This window comes from Passer montanus, unplaced genomic scaffold (genome assembly GCF_014805655.1).
Source record: "Passer montanus isolate IOZ18808 unplaced genomic scaffold, ASM1480565v1 scaffold8, whole genome shotgun sequence".
In the NCBI taxonomy this organism is placed as follows: Eukaryota; Metazoa; Chordata; class Aves; order Passeriformes; family Passeridae; genus Passer; species Passer montanus.
In genome coordinates, this window is record NW_024373256.1 from 1455819 (window position 1) to 1472966 (window position 17148).

The 17148-nt window shown below is 59.1% G+C and overlaps 2 protein-coding genes and 1 long non-coding RNA gene across 10 annotated transcripts; 2 read left to right on the plus strand and 1 right to left on the minus strand.

Annotated features, from left to right (window-relative positions):
• Positions 1-1277: 1277 nt before the first annotated feature.
• Positions 1278-2608, minus strand: FAHD1 (fumarylacetoacetate hydrolase domain containing 1). The gene has a single exon (XM_039732565.1). It carries the CDS (start codon positions 2539-2541, stop codon positions 1855-1857), a length of 687 nt encoding a protein of 228 aa, XP_039588499.1. The 5' UTR covers positions 2542-2608; the 3' UTR covers positions 1278-1854.
• A 97-nt stretch (positions 2609-2705) lies between these two features.
• HAGH (hydroxyacylglutathione hydrolase) lies at positions 2706-17098 on the plus strand. Of its 7 annotated transcripts, none has more exons than XM_039732560.1 (10): positions 2839-2870; positions 3652-3735; positions 6096-6277; positions 6952-7016; positions 7750-7867; positions 9694-9802; positions 10601-10704; positions 11080-11181; positions 11432-11511; positions 11840-12895. In XM_039732560.1, the coding sequence occupies exons 3-10, from the start codon at positions 6173-6175 to the stop codon at positions 11937-11939; spliced, it is 783 nt and encodes a 260-aa protein (XP_039588494.1). In that variant the 5' UTR covers positions 2839-2870; positions 3652-3735; positions 6096-6172; the 3' UTR covers positions 11940-12895. The 7 variants fall into 7 exon arrangements, with proteins under 7 accessions (XP_039588497.1, XP_039588495.1, XP_039588494.1 ...); XM_039732564.1 differs by lacking the exons at positions 2839-2870; positions 11080-11181; positions 11432-11511; positions 11840-12895 and adding exons at positions 4140-4165; positions 15612-15713; positions 15795-15874; positions 16464-17098; XM_039732559.1 differs by lacking the exon at positions 2839-2870 and adding an exon at positions 4140-4165 and having other exon boundaries at positions 11840-12886.
• LOC120513296 lies at positions 13382-15452 on the plus strand. Of its 2 annotated transcripts, none has more exons than XR_005630235.1 (3): positions 13382-14225; positions 14840-14904; positions 15415-15452. It is a non-coding gene; the product is annotated as an uncharacterized LOC120513296 (long non-coding RNA). The 2 variants fall into 2 exon arrangements; XR_005630236.1 differs by lacking the exon at positions 15415-15452 and adding an exon at positions 15385-15405.
• Positions 17099-17148: the final 50 nt, after the last annotated feature.

A 17148-nucleotide genomic window follows, 5' to 3' on the forward strand; every position in this document is an offset into this window, starting at 1 on the left:
CCCCCCTTGAAACACTGCCTGGGTTTGTGCTGCACCTTGCTGAGGCCAGACATGGAGCTGTGGGCAAGAGCAGGGCTGATTCTCTTTGGGCAGACTAAGTCTAATTAGAGCAGAGTAATCAATTAGCAGTGACCTCTGACAACCAAAATCAAGCTGAGGCTGTAAGCAGGATTCTGTTCACCAAAGCTGGATTTAAAGAACCCAGGTATGTACATTGTGCCTTCCTCCATGTATTTTTCCCCTATTTTTAATATATTCCTGTCCATAGCTTCCCTCCTGCTGGTGTGTTTGTCCCATCCTCACCTCCTGAGCACGCTGGAGCTCAGCCTGTTTCCAGCAGAGAGAGGAGAGATCCCCCAGCCCTGCTCTGGCAAAGGAACTCTGATCCCCCTGGTGCCCTCCCCAAACCTCCACAGAACCAGGAAATCCTGACAAGCAATCCCAGATTCCATCCCTGGCTCCAGGGTGCCAATAAAGACCCCAAAAATGCTGCCAGCATCCCTCTTGTAGCAATAAACAATTCAACATTTCCCAACCATAACAATTCCCATTCTGAAGGAATGTTTCCAATAACTTAATCCCAACTCTGTCAATACCCAGGGCTGGAGACCAAACTGCAAATGATGCCAGAGATGGGAATGTCTGACAGGCAGGAGGAAATGCAAACAGTACAGACAGAATTCCATCCTTCCTCTTCCAGAACTGTTCACCCTGATGGCTATTGGAATTCTGGGGAAATTCTAAAGGAATTCTTCACTTTCTTCTCCCAGAGTGTTGTGCAGCACCCTGGACTGTGCTGCTCTCACAGAGCTGCTTCTCTTTGGGAGAGAGGATTTTTCTCTGTAGAACTCCCCACTTTTAAAACCAAAGCTTTTCCTAGGAGTTATTAAGATCTGGCTCTGACAAATGGAAGCATTTAGCTTTGGTGCTTTGCATTTATGTAAAACAAAAACCAAAATCCATCTGTTTTTGTTAGAAATGAACCAGTTCTGTGCAACCTTTGAAAATCTAGGTTTTGATGTTTGCACGGGGAGGATTTTTTAAATTATATTTTACAACTTGCTCTGTTGAATTGAAAGAGAACTCGCTGTCATGCAAACCAGTGGGGAGTGCTGGAGCAGCTGGAGCTGGGAACTGGGGAAAGTTACCCAGCGTGGCTTTTAGCAGCTGCAAACACTTAAAAACTCCAACTGCTGCACTGCACTGGGTAACAGCACTGCTGCAGCTACAGTTTTACTAAAAATACATTGAAATCAGTCAAAATAAAAGCCTGGTGGTGATCTTTACCCACATGCTTCTTTATTCTTGATCATTTTGCATTATTTCACTTTTAGAACATATTTCAAGCTCAGTTTAGGGAAAAAAAACAAATCTGCCAAACATCTGGCACACTTCCTGCTGCCTCTGCCCCCTGGAGTGGGAGGAAAAGCCATCCTTCTTTAATTTGTGTGTTTGAAAAAAGCAGGGAGGAATCACAAAATTAATCCAAACAATCAAACATCTTTCTCTTGTAGAGGAAACTCTTTCTGAAGCTGCAATTCTTGATTTAGGGTTCCACATCCACACATAAACCTTTGATTCTCCACAGCACAGCTGAGCCTTAGCTCCTACATCATCACTTGAATTGTTTTGATCAGTAATTTTTATTTTAAGGCCATACTCAAAGCATCAGCAGAAGAGAAGCACACACAGAAGGACAGCCAGGCCCATTCCCCTCTCCAATGTCTCCATTGCCAGTTCCCAGGTATGGTTTTGGAAGTAAATTTTGGCATCTGGAGCTTCTGGGCTGCACCTGCTCCAGGCTGGGCTGGACTCAGGAGTGCTGAAGCCTCGGTGGCAACGGGGCTGTGGCAGTCAAACACGTTTTGTGCTCCCGGGGGCCGCGCCCTGTGCCACCCTGAACTTCATGGACACCACGTCCCTGATCCCCGCCTCGATCTCATCGTTGGCCTCCACGGACCCCACTCCTTTGGGAGAGCCCGTGAGAATCAAGTCCCCTTCTTCCAAGGCGAACACGTGGCTGATGTAGCTGATCAGGTAAGGGATGGAGAAGATCATGGAGGAGGTGTCCCCCTCCTGCCTCAGCTTCCCGTTCACCTTCAGCCAGATCTGCAGCTTGTGCGGGTCCGGGATCTTCTCCTTGGGCACGAACTCACTGACGGGGCAGGACGAGCCGAACCCTTTGGCCAAGGTCCAGGGCAGCCCCTTCTTCTTGCACTCCTCCTGGGTGTCGCGGGCCGTCATGTCCAGGCACAGGGCATAGCCCGCCACGTGCTCCATGGCCGCGTCCGGCGGCACGGCCTGCGCCCTGCGGCCGATGAGCACCCCCAGCTCCACCTCGTGGTGCAGGTTGCGGCAGTAGTGGGGCCGCACGATGGGGGACCCCTCCCGCACGTAGGCCGAGGAGGGCTTGAGGAAGAAGAGCGGCTCGGCGGGCAGGGCGCTGCCCATCTCCTTGGCGTGCTCCGCGTAGTTGCGCCCCACGCACACGATGTTCCTGCCCCACTCCCAGAAGCGGGACAGCGGTTTGGAGCTGCCCATGGCCGCCCTTGCCGCGTCCTTGCCGGGCCGCTGCTGCCGCTCCTCCTCCGCGGGCCGAGCGGGCGGGCCGGGGGCCGGGCCCGTGGGTGCCTCGCGGCCCGAGCAGGCCGGCAGCTGCTGGGCTGCAGCCGGGCCGAGCCGGGCCGAGCCCGTCGCGGAGGCCCCGCGGAGCCCCGGAGGGCGGTCAGTGCTCGGGGAGGAGGGGGGGGCCGGGCGGCGGTGACAGCTCGCACCGGTGACGGAACCGACCGCACTCCGTCCGAGTCTGCGGCTGCATTTCGGGCCTGATCCTCGGAGCCTGCCCTGGGCCCTCTGGGAGGTGTCCCCAGGTGGTTTTGCATCACTGGGCGTTTAAGACGTGGCTGTGATGAGTGAGGACCCGGACAGTGCCGCAGCTGCAGGGTGGCAGTGCCAGCCCGAGCTGTGGCAGCTCCGGAGGTCCTGGGATCTGCCCCTTCCACCCTGCCGGCCCTGGGATCTGCTCCTGGGATCTGCCCCTTCCACCCTGCCGGCCCTGGGATCTGCCCCCAGGATCTGCCCCTTCCACCCTGCCGGCCCTGGGAGCTGCCCCCAGGATCTGCCCCTTCCACCCTGCCGGCCCTGGGATCTGCTCCTGGGATCTGCCCCTTCCACCATGCCGGCCCTGGGATCTGCTCCTGGGATCTGCCCCTTCCACCCTGCTGGTCCTGGGAGCTGCCCTGGCTTCGCACCCATTTCTTGGAGCCACAAACTCTCTGGGTATCCCAAAAATCCCTGCCGAGTGTGAGGAGTGAGCGTGGTTCTGGTGGGGCAGCACAGCAGCTGGGCGTGCAGTCATTCCTGAGTGACAGCCCCGCTCTGAACGGGAATTTTCCACTCTTTTATGTAATAAAGTGAGTAACCCCAGACGTTGTGGAGGCAGTGCAGGAAGCAGCCGGGTTCTGAGGGAACCTGCGTGCTGTCAGTGCCCAGCTGGCATCAACACTTCAGCTGTGCCCTGATCCATCCCACGAGCCCAGCTCCCACTCCTCTGCTCCAGGCTGGGACAGAGCTGGGCCAGAGGGGAGTCACTGGGCAGAGCTGTGTGTGTGAATTAATGAATTAATTAATGAATTAATGAATTCTGGGCAGAGCTGTGTGTGTGACACGGTCTGGGCTGGACAGGTCTGAGCAGGGCTGCTCTGTCCTGAGCTGCACATGGCAACTCACAACACGGTGAGTTTCATTCTTGGTGGATGTTTTCTCATCCCTTTGTTGAAATTACATGTTTGGAACCATTTCCTTATGTGGTGCAGCTTGTTTGTTTGTTTGGTAAGAATTGCAAATTACACACGCAAAGAGACTGTGGGATCCGGGCCAAGGTTGGAGATGGTTCATAGGAAAGAAGCATATTAAGTATGTGAATATTTCCTTTAAGTTAGGGTTGGGTTGTTTTCTTTTGTTTGGTTGTATTTTTTTTCCTAGTTGGTGTCTGGCCTGCACATAAACACCCAGTATAGATAACTCTTGTGACTGACAGCATCCAAAAGTTCTCCCTGTTGGCGAGCAGTTGTTTTTTGGGCATTTTTTTCCCCCATCAAAGAATAGTAAGGGGTTTTTTTGTGTTCTTTTTTTGAAAGGAGTCTTCTCCAGAGGAGCACTGCAGGTAGGGATGCTTCTCCCAGTCCTGTAAATACCCAGTGCATGCTGTTGCATTGTGCTTTGGGTTTTTGGTTTTTTTGGTGTTCTTTTTTTGAAAGGAGTCTTCTCCAGAGGAGCACTGCAGGTAGGGATGCTTCTCCCAATCCTGTAAATACCCAGTGCATGCCTGTTGCATTGTGCTTTAGATTTTTGGTTGTTTTTTTTTTGAGCACTATGTTTAATTTCAGTGGTTTCCCTTCCCTCATGAGCAGAGATGGTGGAAGGGGAAGAAGCTCTGGGCAGGAGGGTTGTGCCAGAGGGCCCTGAGAGCTCCCTGTGCCTGGGCTGGGCTGGCAGCAGATCTGCAGGACTGTGGGGCTCCTGCAGAGCTGCTCTTATCAGGGGTGGGGACAGTGGGACAGGGTGAGCAGCAGCACGGGGACCCTCCCTGTGCCACCGAGGGAGGTGGCCAAGCAGGAAAGTCAGGAGCCTTTGGCAGAGTCAGTGGTGCAGAATAAAATGGGTCTGAGCCAGCACAGGCACCTGTGGCTTGTGCAAACACCTCGTGGGTGCTCAGGCAGCAGTTCCTGAGCTGCAGGGACTGGCACCCCAAACCTGCCAGGGTCTGAGCTCTGCTCTGCCCTTCAGGGACTGGCACCTCAAACCTGCCAGGGTCTGAGCAGAGCTCTGAGCTGCAGGGACTGGCACCCCAAACCTGCCAGGGTCTGAGCTCTGCTCTGCCCTGCAGGGACTGGCACCCCAAACCTGCCAGGGTCTGAGCTCTGCTCTGCCCTGCAGGGACTGGCACCCCAAACCTGCCAGGGTCTGAGCTCTGCTCTGCCCTGCAGGGACTGGCACCCCAAACCTGCCAGGGTCTGAGCTCAGCTCTGCCCTGCAGGGACTGGCACCCCAAACCTGCCAGGGTCTGAGCAGAGCTCTGCCCTGCAGGGACTGGCACCCCAAACCTGCCAGGGTCTGAGCTCTGCTCTGCCCTGCAGGGACTGGCACCCCAAACCTGCCAGGGTCTCAGCTCTGCTCTGCCCTGCAGGGACTGGCACCTCAAACCTGCCAGGGTCTGAGCAGAGCTCTGAGCTGCAGGGACTGGCACCCCAAACCTGCCAGGGTCTGAGCTCTGCTCTGCCCTGCAGGGACTGGGATCCCAAACCTGCCAGGGTCTGAGCAGAGCTCTGCCCTGCAGGGACTGGCACCCCAAAGCTGCCAGGGTCTGAGCTCTGCTCTGCCCTGCAGGGCCCCAGCAGTGCCAGAGCTCGCTGGCTTTGCTTCCCTTCCTTCAGTTTGTGTGTAACACCTCTCAGGGTTGTTGTTTCTGTGAGAGCCTGTTGTTTCTGTGCACTGAGCAGTGGAGCCCAGCTTATTTGCATCTGGAATTGGCTTCTTGGATCTGATTAAACATTGAACCAAAAGCAAACATGGAAGCTCTGCTGTTGCATCAGGGCATGAGTAAGAGCCCTGAGTTACCTGGCCGGGTAGGGAGCCTTCCTCCCTTGTTTTCTCTCCTTGTGCAGTGCAGGATGACATTTCCCCCAGAAATACAAACTGGATATTTCTGTCGGAGCAGTGTGTGTATTTCTGTATTTCTCCTTTTTGTTTTTGCCCTCCTTCCTTTTTGTTTTTTGGCTCTGACGTGTCCTTTGTACCTTTTTTTGCAAAGTCACTGTCCCAGGCTGACCTTTGGCCAGCTCCATTCTGCTCTCCTGCCCCTTGAAATCTCCTCTCTGATGCAAGTCAAAGTTGTCCCTGCGTGGAAAACAAAGTGTGCTGTCCTTCTTGGGGCAGCTGTGCAGCACCCAGAGCCTTGAGGGCCACCAGGGTGGCCTCTCTCCTCGTGTGTGGAGGAGGCAGCTGGGGCTGTGCTGTGAGCTGGGGCACCTGCCGTGCCCTGTCCCCCCTGTGCCCCTCCCAGGGCTGAGCTCGGGCTGTTTTTGGGTGCCCAGGTCCAGCACAGCTGCGAGCTAAATTCCTGCACACAGAGCACGAGCTGAGGGAGCCCAGGACAGTGAGGCAGGCCGACATGAAGGTGGAAATCCTGCCAGCCCTCACCGACAACTACATGTACCTGCTCATCGACCAGGACACCAGGGAGGCTGCCATAGTTGACCCCGTGCAGCCCCAGAAGGTAACACCCCCCTGGCTCTGGGATGGCTTTCCAGGATGTCCTTCCAGGAGGGAACGAGCCCCAGGCTGCCTCAGGTGTGGGGGAAAGGCTGGAAGGGACAGCCAGGGGTCACCCCAGCATTGCTGTGTCCCTCCCTCACTCATCCAGGGGTTGCTGTGTCCCTCACCCCAGGGATTGTTGTGTCCCTCCTTCACTCCAGGGTTTGCTGTGTCCCTCCCTCCCTCCCTCACTCACCCACCCAGGGATTGCTGTGTCCCTCACTCACCTCAGGAGTTTGTGTTCCTTCTTCACTCCAGGGATTGTTGTGTCCCTCACTCACCCCAGGGATTTCTTTGTCCTTCACCCCAGGGGTTGCTGTGTTCCTCACTCACCCTAAAGATTGCTGTCCCTCACCCCAGGGATTGCTGTCCCTCATTCCAGGGGTTGCTGTGTCCCTCACTCACCCCAGGAATTGCTGACCTGGTTTGGGATTTTGGCCTTAATTTGATGTAGGGCAGAAAAGGGAGATGGGGCTTGGGGCTGGGTCAGGGCTCGCGTGCTGCTCTCTGCCTCCAGCCTGGGTGGGGTGAGCTCCTGCAGGGCTGCTGGGGCTCTCACTCCTCGTGCCCAGGTGCCACCAGGGGTGCTGCCAGCTCCTGCCACGGTGTGACTCTCCTCCTGTGTCCCTCCTGCAGGTTTTGGATGCAGTCAAAAAGCACGGAGTGAAGCTGACCACTGTCCTGACCACCCACCACCACTGGTGAGCAGCCTGTGCTGGTCCCTCACACACGGCCCAGGTGACCTCTGAGCAGCAAAGGCGTGAGCAGAAGGATCAGAGCTCATTCCTCTGGCCTTGCTCTGACCAGATGCCTTGTGCAGAGCTGTGTGGCAGTGCCTTTCACCTTTAAAATGCAGATTTTTGCAGTGCCTGGGTGTGGGAGGGAGCCCATTGGTGCTGAGGTGCCAGGACAGGCCCGCGAGGCGTCCTGCAGTCAGCATTGTGGGAGGATCACACAGCTGCAGACCAGCTCTGCCAGGGCTGTAAAATGAATGTTTTGCTGTAGTAACCTGTCTGTGGGTCACTCTGGAGAGTGAAACAACCAGCCCTGAGCTGGACAAACCAGCAGCACAGCAGTGCTGGGCTCTGGGGTAGCTGTGTGCCTGCTCCCTGTGTTTTGTGGGATGCTGGATTGCACATTTTCCACTCACCCCATTCCCTCCCTGCCCCACTTGCTGCAGAGGTCACTGGGAGCCCCTAAGGCTGCTGTTTCCCAACTGGGGATGGACTTGTCAGGGATTGATTCCCCCTCTGACTGCCCTAATTACTGGAGAAATTATCTCCACTCCTGTTGTCATGAGCTGTCCTTGGCTGTGAGGAGTGACAGATCCTGGGAGAGGCTGGCTCAGAAGTGATCCCCTGGAGCTTACCCCTGCCCTCCCCACGACCATAAATCTGTGTTCATCCCTCCCCAAATCCCTTTTTCCCCTTCCAGGGACCATGCTGGAGGCAATGAGAAGCTGGTGAAGATGGAGCCGGGGCTGCGCGTCTACGGGGGGGACAGCAGGGTGGGGGCCCTGACCCAGAGAGTGTCCCACCTGACAGCTCTCAAGGTAAAGGGGCGTCCCCTCCTTGTGGCACAGCTGTGTGCCCACCTGGGCTGGGCAGCTCTGAACTCCCCTGGGCTGTGGGGGATGGCTGAAGTGCAGCTGGCACCGTTTTCCAGCTCTGGGACTGCGACCCCTCTGCCTTGTGTGAGGGCAGCACTGGGGCAGCTGGGACATGCTGGGGGTCCCTGTGCAGCTGGGGGACAGGGCAGGGACAGGGTGACAGGGGCAGTGTGACAGGGCAGGAGCTGTGTGACAGGAGGGGCTGTGTGACAGGACAGGGACAGTGTGACAGGGCAGGGACAGTGTGACAGGGACAGTGTGACAGGGCAGGGACAGTGTGACAGGGCAGGGACAGTGTGACAGGGACAGTGTGACAGGGCCAGGGACAGTGTGACAGGAGGGGCAGTGTGACAGGAGGGGCTGTGTGACAGGACAGGGACAGTGTGACAGGGCCAGGGACAGTGTGACAGGGCCAGGGATTGTGTGACAGAGCAGGGACAGTGTGACAGGGACAGTGTGACAGGGCAGGGACAGTGTCACAGGGCAGGGACAGGGTGACAGGGACAGTGTAACAGGACAGGGACAGTGTGACAGGGCAGGGACAGTGTGACAGGGACAGTGTGACAGGGCCAGGGACAGTGTGACAGGAGGGGCAGTGTGACAGGAGGGGCTGTGTGACAGGACAGGGACAGTGTGACAGGGCCAGGGACAGTGTGACAGGGCAGGAACTGTGTGACAGGAGCTGTGTGACAGGACAGAGACAGTGTCACAGGGCAGGGATTTTGTGACAGGGCAGGGACAGTGTGACAAGACAGAGACAGTGTAACAGGGACAGTGTGACAGGGCCAGGGACAGTGTGACAGGAGGGGCAGTGTGACAGGAGGGGCTGTGTGACAGGACAGGGACAGTGTGACAGGGCCAGGGACAGTGTGACAGGGCAGGAACTGTGTGACAGGAGCTGTGTGACAGGACAGAGACAGTGTCACAGGGCAGGGATTGTGTGACAGGACAGGAACAGTGTGACAGGAGGGACAGTGTGACAGGGCCAGGGATTTTGTGACAGGGCAGGGACTGTGTGACAGAACAGAGACAGTGTAACAGGGACGGTGTGACAGGGCCAGGGATTGCGTGACAGAGCAGGGACAGTGTGACAGGGCCAGGGATTGTGTGACAGAGCAGGGACAGTGTGACAGGGACAGTGTGACAGACAGGGACAGTGTGACAGGGCAGGGATTGTGCTCTGCCAGGAGCACAGTGACATCCAGGAGAGCAGACCCAGGTGTTCCTGGGGGTGCCAGCTGGAAGGTGGGGTGAGCACAGCAGTGCCAGCTGCTGCCTGGCTGTGCCCTGCTTGCAGCACAGCTGGCAGGTGACAGCACTGCTGGGACAGGAACAGGCAGGCGTGAAGGGCACTGCTGGCCCGGGGTGCAGCCCGGGAGGGGCAGCACAGGAAGGTGGGCAGATGAGGCTGTGTTGATTCCTTGCCTTTCCCTCAGTGCCATCCACTTCTCCCCTTCAGCTCCATTTCTGTTTGGAGCTTTTTTCACGCTCCATCAGCTTTGTTTAGGATTCTCTGTTGGCTCTTGCTGCCAGCCAGGCTTTGAGTCCCTGAGCATGGAAATGGAAGGATCTGGCAGTTCCCTTTGTCAGGACACCTGCTTGGAGGAGCAGCTCCCTGGCAGCCCTCCCTCCTGGGCTCTCCCAGGAGCAGAGCTGCTGCTTCCCGACCACACTGGGGCAAGTTTAGGGCCATTAGAGCACTAAGAGTAGCAATTCTTTTCTAACCATGCCATTGCAGCTTCAGCTTTAGTGTTCTGCCTTCTTCCCAGGTGGGATCTCTAAGTGTGAAATGCCTCAGTACGCCGTGTCACACCTCGGGCCACATCTGTTATTATGTGACTAAGCCAAATAGCTCCGAGCCACCTGCAGTTTTTACAGGTGAGGAGTTGGGAGGTTCCCTTGCAAAAACAGAAGCTGCCCCTCTCTGCCTGGGTGCCTGTTGCTCTGGATGTGCCTCCCTCCCTTCCTGCCAGGGCAGCTGCTGAACATGCACGCCTTGCTCCCCTTCCCAAGCAGGAGCTGTAGGTGGAGCTGGGGAAGCCCCTGTGGATGTGTAAGCCAGGGCTGCACACCCTGCAGGCATCAGGAGCGAGCCCTGGATGAGTCCTACATCCAGCTTTTTTTTTTTTTGTGAAAAAAGAGCTGTTGGTTTCCTGTCTCAGGCCAAACTGGCTGATCCCAAACCCTGTTGCTTTTCCATATATCTGTGCTCATGTCTGACAGCAGAGAGAGGAGAGAATAGGGGATCAGAGAGGGCTGTGCTCCATGCTGGTGGCCAGGGCCTGGATCCTGGCTTGGGGAGAAGGATTCCCCTTCCCTGGGGCTGTGCTTCATCCCTGTGTTCTCCAGAGCCCACAGAACCTCCTGCATGGAAGAGAAAGAGCCTTAAACATGATTTCAAGGAGCACTGGGGAGAAAATAGAGGCGACTCATCTTTGTTCAGTTTCACAGCAAAGAACAAGCTTTCCTTGTCCCCTGCAGGAGGGACAGCAGGGGACAGGGGCTGCCCCCAGGCAGGAGGTGCTGGCAGGAGGTGCCTGGTGATGCTCCCTGCCCCCAGCGTTGGTGTGGCACGCAGTGGCACAGCCTGGCTGTCCCCGTGCTCAGCGCTGGGGCAGCAGTGCCAGGGCTGAGCCCTCAGCCTGCTGTGGCCCTGATGCCATGCCACCCCTGCAGGTGACACCCTGTTCGTGGCTGGCTGTGGGAAGTTCTTCGAGGGCACCCCGGAGGAGATGTACAAGGCACTGATTGAGATTTTGGGCAGCCTGGACCCCAGAACGGTACAAACCTCTCCTTTGGTGTGAGTGAGCCAGCCCAAAGCAGCACACAAAGCAGAGAAACACCCTGAGGCTGTGCAGAGAGACTGCTGTGTGCAGGGGATGGATGCCTGCAGGAATTCTGGGGGGCTGGAGAGCTGCAGTGCCCTGGAAAGGACTGACCTGCCCCAAGTGTGTCTGTGCTTTGTGGGGAAGGAGCAGGGCTGGTTGTTAAAGGCTGCTGAGCTGGACTTGGGGCTCCCTCACCTGTTCAGCTGGAAGCTCGTCCTGGCACTTGTGCCTGTCCCCAGTGGGGGTGTTGGGTTGAGTGTGTTGTTCCTGGCAGTCCCCCTTGGTGGCTTTGCAGTGCCCAGTGTCACTGTCCCTTCCTGTTCCCAGAGGGTTTACTGTGGCCACGAGTACACCATCAACAACCTCAAGTTTGCTCGGCACGTGGAACCCAGCAACCCCAGCATCCAGGAGAAGCTGGCCTGGGCCAAGGTGAGCTGCTCTTCCTTCCCTGCACACAGGGCCTTGCTGAGGAGCTGGAGGAGAGGGGACAGTGCTGGGGAGAATGGGGCGTTAGGAGCCAGGAGCTGCAGGATGCTGTGCTGCAGGGCAGCAGGGTTTGGCTGTGCCCACAGTTTGCTGCCTGGGGGAGAAGTTCCCTGCCTGGAAACTCCTGTTGTGTCCAGGACTCTCCCTGCTCCCCTGAATTCCTGGTGGAGCAGCCCTGTGTCCCCCATTGCAGGCCCAGTACGACAGTGGAGAGCCCACCATCCCCTCCACCATCGCCGAGGAGTTCACCTACAACCCCTTCATGAGAGTGAGGTAGGGGCTGCTGCTGGGGCTGTGGGAGGGAGAGCTGTCCCAGGGCCTCCAAGGCTCTCACTGGCTGTCCTGGCAGAAGGGTCCTGGATCTGGGGGTGCTGCTGAGCACCATTCCCTGACTCAGGAGGCAGAACAGCCTTTGGTGTGTCCTGTTCCCTCATCCAGCAGGTTCTGCTGGGGCACAAAAGTGCCATTTCCTCCTGAGCCTTGGAGCCAGGCTGAGAGCTGTGCCAGAGCCCAGTCTCTGGTGCTGAACCAGCCTTGAAGCCTGACCCTGGTGCCTGCAGAGCTGGGGCTCCATCCTGAGCCTGCCCTTCCCTCCTGGCAGGGAGAAGTCAGTGCAGGAGCACGCTGGGGAGAGCGACCCTGTGCGGGTCATGGGGGCCATCAGGAAAGAGAAGGACAACTTCAGAGTGCCCAAGGACTGAGCCCTGCCTGCATCCCTTCAGTCATCACTTTACTGCCACTTCAAGTGTCACTTAGACCTTCCAGATGTTTTAGGAGTCAAATCTTCTGTCGTGGTTGAGACAGGTTTTCTTTAGGTTTTTTTTGTTTTAATTAAGAAAAAAAAAGCACTTTGCCCTTGTTGAGATGTTCTACAGCATATTTATATTATGATGAAGATTATTTATCCTCCTCTTGCTCTCTCAAGCTGTCACGTGTCACCTGCAGATCATTGTGCAAGTGCTGGTGTGAGACTGGGAGGGTCAAACCTGGAGGTTGGGAAGAAGCTCCTGTCCTTTCTGGGACTGAGATCTTTGTGTGAAGCAGAGACCAAACACAAGAGCTGAAGATTCCAATGTTTCCTCCTTGCTGCTTCTTCAACCTTCTGAGTGTCCTCCTGCTCCACTAAACCAGCTCCAGGGCCAGACCTGCAGTGCCAGTGCTGCCTCAGGTGTCACCTGGGAGCTCCACGGGCTGCTCTGGCTCTGGGGTGGCTCTGGGGCCACCCAGCTGCTCTCTTGTCCCCAGGCTTTGCTGTGCTTGCCCCCTGTGGGTCCCCAGGCTGTTGCATGAACCTGCTGCCTGCTCTCCCCTGTGCCCTGTGTGTGACTGTGCCAGGGCTCTGGCTGCTGGCTCAGAATGCAGGACCTGCCACTCCTGGTGAGTGGCTGTCCCCTGGGCTGTGGTGACACCCCTGCAGCAGGCTGGGGCCTGGCAGTGACAGCAGCTGAGCAGCTGTTACCTGTCCCCAGGTGAGCAGGGATGTGGGTGGCACCGGGTCTCCATTTGCTTTAAAATGCTGAATTTTGTGTAGTTCAGAGAGAAAAGTGGTGCCTGAAGCTGTGGTGTCTCCTGGCACGCTGTGCTGCCACTCCTGAGTGTGACTGTCCTGAGGCTGGGCAGAGGGGAAATAAAAACAGCTGAAAGCAGAGGTCGTTAACTCCGATTTAATGATTTCTTGGGTTTGGAGTGGAGATTGAAGGGAATCAAATGGAAGTGTCATTCTACCTGATCCTGGGCTGGGTGGGTGGCATTGTGGGGTCCCCAGGCTTTAATGGCAGCTGTGTTTTTGTGAAAGGGGAACGGGGAGGGTTCAGCTCTGGTTTTGCTGCCTGTGAGTGCCATCCCTCCTCACAAGTGGCATTTGGGCAAGGACAAGAGGGACATGGAGGGGAACAGGGCTGGAGCCCCAGGAGGGGCTGAGGGAGCTGGGAAAGGGCTGGAGAATCCCTGAGGGAGCTGGGGAGGGGCTCAGCCTGGAGAAAAGGGGGATCAGGGGCAATTTCAGTCTCTGCACAGCTCCTGCCAGGAGGGGACAGCCGGGGGGATTTGGGATCTTATCCCAGGGAACAGGGACAGGAGGAGAGGGAACGGCCTCAGGCTGGGCCAGGGCAGCTCAGGGGGGGTTTTGGGAGAATTTCCTCCTGGAGGGGCTGCCCAGCCCTGGCCCAGCTGCCCAGGGCAGGGTGGAGTCCCCATCCCTGAGGGGTTTAACAGCCCTGGGCATGTGGCACTTGGGGACAGGGGACAGTGCTGGCTTTGATTTTGGGTGGAATGGTTGGATCCCATCTCAGATGACTTTTCCAACCTCACCAATTCCATGTGGGGGCCATGGTGAGCCCTGCCCCAGCGCTGGTGTCGGCTGGGGAAGCTCGGCTCGGCTCGGCTCAGCTCCCTGTGCCTTTGGGTTCCCTGCCCTCGGGGTGGGTGGAGCACGAATTCCGGTGTCCGGCACCGCTCTGCACCTTCTCCCCGCGCTGCTGCTGCCCTCCAGTGCCACCAGCGCCACCAACCAGTGCCACCAGCGCCACCAGTGCCAGCATCTCCTCGTCCCCCGCTGGCCCGGGGCTGATTTTGGGGGCAGGGCCGGGGGTGCCCCTGCTCCCCGCAGCCCGGGGCTGTCCCCTGTCGCTGTCCCCTCGCTGTCCCCGTCGCTGTCCCCGTCGCTGTCCCGTCGCTGTCCCCTCGCTGTCCCCTCGCTGTCCCCCGTCGCTGTCCCGTCGCTGTCCCCTCGCTGTCCCGTCGCTGTCCCGTCGCTGTGCCCTGCCGCCGTGCCGGGGCCGTGCGCGCTCCGCCCGCCCCGCGCTGCGTGTCCCGCCCCGCACACGGCGGCACCGCCCCGGTGGCGGCGCTGGGGCCGCGCCGGGGCCCCGCAGCCCCGGGCCATGAAGGTGAAGGTGATCTCCGTGCTGGAGGACAACTACATGTACCTGGTGATCGAGGAGAGCACCCGGCTCGCCGTGGCCGTGGACGCCGCGGTCCCCAAGAGGGTGAGCGGGGGGTGGCGGTGGCGCTGTCCCCTCGGCGGGGCATCCCCGGGCAGGACGGAGCCCTCCGTGCCGGGCTGGGGGCTGGGAGCCTTTCCCTGGATGCCCGAGCCCTGCGGGGTCACCCCAAACCCAGCGCTGCGGATGCACGGCCAGCCCCTTCCCTGCCCCCGTGTCGCCGTGCCCGGTGTCCCGGTGCCAGCCCTCCGCTGTCGCGGGTTTCCAGCGTTTGGTGCTGGCATTTCCTTCCTCCCGCAGCCCCGGTGTTCCCCCGGCATCCGGAGCCCCCGGGAGCCGGGCCGGGGCTGGCGCTGCCCGCTGGCCTCGCCGAGAGTGGCCGGGCTGGGTGGCACGGTGTCCCTGGCGTGGCGGTGGCACCGCGCTCCCCTCTGTGCCTTAACACCGGCCAGGAATGTCCCCGTGGCCGTGGAATGAGCGCGGTGCCATCGCCCTGCCCCGGGCAGGGTCACGCCTGTGTCCCACCCTCAGCCCGTGGCTCCTCAGGGTGTGATTCTGGGGGATTTTGGGGGTTCCCCTGGCTGCTGGCACAGGGGACATGTCACTGTGTGGGTGTGTGTCACCTCCCCTGCCCTCCCACTCTGCCCTGTCCTTTTCAGCTGCTGGAGATCATCAGGAAGGAGGACGTGGTGCTCAAGGCCATCCTCACCACCCACCACCACTGGTAGGTGTGGCTGTGTCCCCATGGGCACGGTGCCCAATCCCAATTCCAATCCCAGTCCCAATTCCTGTCCCAATCCCATTCCCGATCCCAATCCCATTCCCAGTCTCAATCCCAGTCCTGATCCCATTCCCAGTCCCATTCCCAACACCAGTCCCAGTCCCGTTCCCAGTCCCATTCCTAATCCTGTTCCCATTCCCAGTCCCGTTCCCAGTCCCAATCCCAGTCCCATTCCTAATCCTATTCCCATTCCCAGTCTCGTTCCCAGTCCCAATCCCAGTCCCATTCCTAATCCTATTCCCATTCCCACTCCCGTTCCCAGTCCCAATCCCATTCCCGTTCCCACTCTCAATCCCATTCCCGTTCCCGTTCCCAGTCCCGTTCCCATTCCCGTTCCCATTGCCATTCCCAGTCCCATTCCCATTCTCAATCCCATTCCAGTCCCAATCCCGTTCCCAATCCCAGTCCCATTCCCGTTCCCAGCCCCGTTCCCGTTCCCATTCCCATTCCCAGTCCCGTTCCCGTTCCCATCCCGGTCCCGTTCCCATCCCAGCACACCAACCTCACCCAGATCCTGGGGGCTCTGCCCATGGACACGGTGAGTGCCCTCCCCTCCCTGGGGGCTCCCGGGGCCGGGAGGGGGCTCAGGGCAGGGGTTCCAGCCTGGGCCTTGCCCTGGCAGCGGGTCTGACGCCAGCTGCCTCCTGCAGAAGGTTTTCTGTGGCCACGAATACACCGTCAGGAACCTCAAATTCGCCTTGAAGGTGGAGCCAGAGAATGAAGTGGTGAAGGAGAAGCTGGCGTGGGCCAAGGTAAGTGGCAGTGCCCCCTGTGCCAGGTGGGGAGCAGGGTGAGGGATGGCAGTGGGTTTGGACACCTCTGTGCCCTGGCAGCAGAGGGATGACGAGGACCTGCCCACGGTGCCCTCCACGCTGCAGGAGGAGTTCCTGTACAACCCCTTCCTGCGGGTCACGTAAGCACTGCTGGGATCCTGCCCCAAAACCCGCTCCTCTTCCTCTCCTGCACCATCCCCGTTCCCAATCCCCCTCCTCTTCCTCTCCTGCACCATCCCTGTTCCCAAACCCGCTCCTCTTCCTCTCCTGCACCATCCCCGTTCCCAAACCCTGCTGGGAAATCCCAGCCAGGCTGAGGGGAGGCTGCCCGGACACGGGGTGACCCCAGAGCAGGGTGGGGTGCCCTGCTGTCCCCTGCTGTCCCCGGGCTCAGCAGGCTGTCCCCTTGCAGGGAGGAGGCCGTGCAGAGGTTCACTGTTCCCAAACCCCCTCCTCCTCCTCTCCTGCACCATCCCTGTTCCCAATCCCCCTCCTCCTCCTCTCCTGCACCATCCCTGTTCCCAATCCCCCTCCTCCTCCTCTCCTGCACCATCCCTGTTCCCAAACCCCCTCCTCCTCCTCTCCTGCACCATCCCCGATCCCAAACCCTGCTGGGAAATCCCAGCCAGGCTGAGGGGAGGCTGCCCGGACACGGGGTGACCCCAGAGCAGGGTGGGGTGCCCTGCTGTCCCCTGCTGTCCCCGGGCTCAGCAGGCTGTCCCCTTGCAGGGAGGAGGCCGTGCAGAGGTTCACGGGCAGGACAGAGCCCGTGGAGGTGCTGAGGGCTCTGCGCTCCCACAGGGACAACTTCAAGAAGCCCAAGGAGAGGCCCAACCCCCAGGCCATGCTGGCCTTTGACTGGGGGCTCTTCGGGCCCTTCCTGGAGAAGAAGTGACACCCCCGTGGTGCCAGGGCTCCCTCCTGGCCGGGCCCAGCCCGGGTTGGCTCCAGCCAGGCTGGGTTTCCTCTGCAAGCTGCTTGTGTGAGGCTGCTGTGCTCTGCTCTGCTCCCCTCTGGGACCCCTTTGGAGGCTCTGGGACCCCCCTCGTGCTGGGATGGTGGCAGAGGGTCAGGACGTGCCTTGGAGCAGGGGACAGTCCCACTTTGGGGGGCTGCCGTGGAAGGGGGCCAGGGATGCTCAGGGATTGTGGTGCTGTGCCCCACGGAGCACCAGGCTCCCCTGGCTGCCCTGCAGTCCAGGGCTGCTGGGGTGGTGGCTTTGGGACTCCTGGGGGTCCTCCTGGCCCTGCTGTCCTGCTGCAGCCCCCACAGCCCCTCTGGCCCCGTGTCCTGTGTGAGGGACACCTGGATTCCCCCAGGGGCACTGGGAACTGACTGGTGGCACTGGTGGCACTGGTGCCCACCCAGCTCCCCGTGGAAGGGGGCCAGGGATGCTCAGGGATTGTGGTGCTGT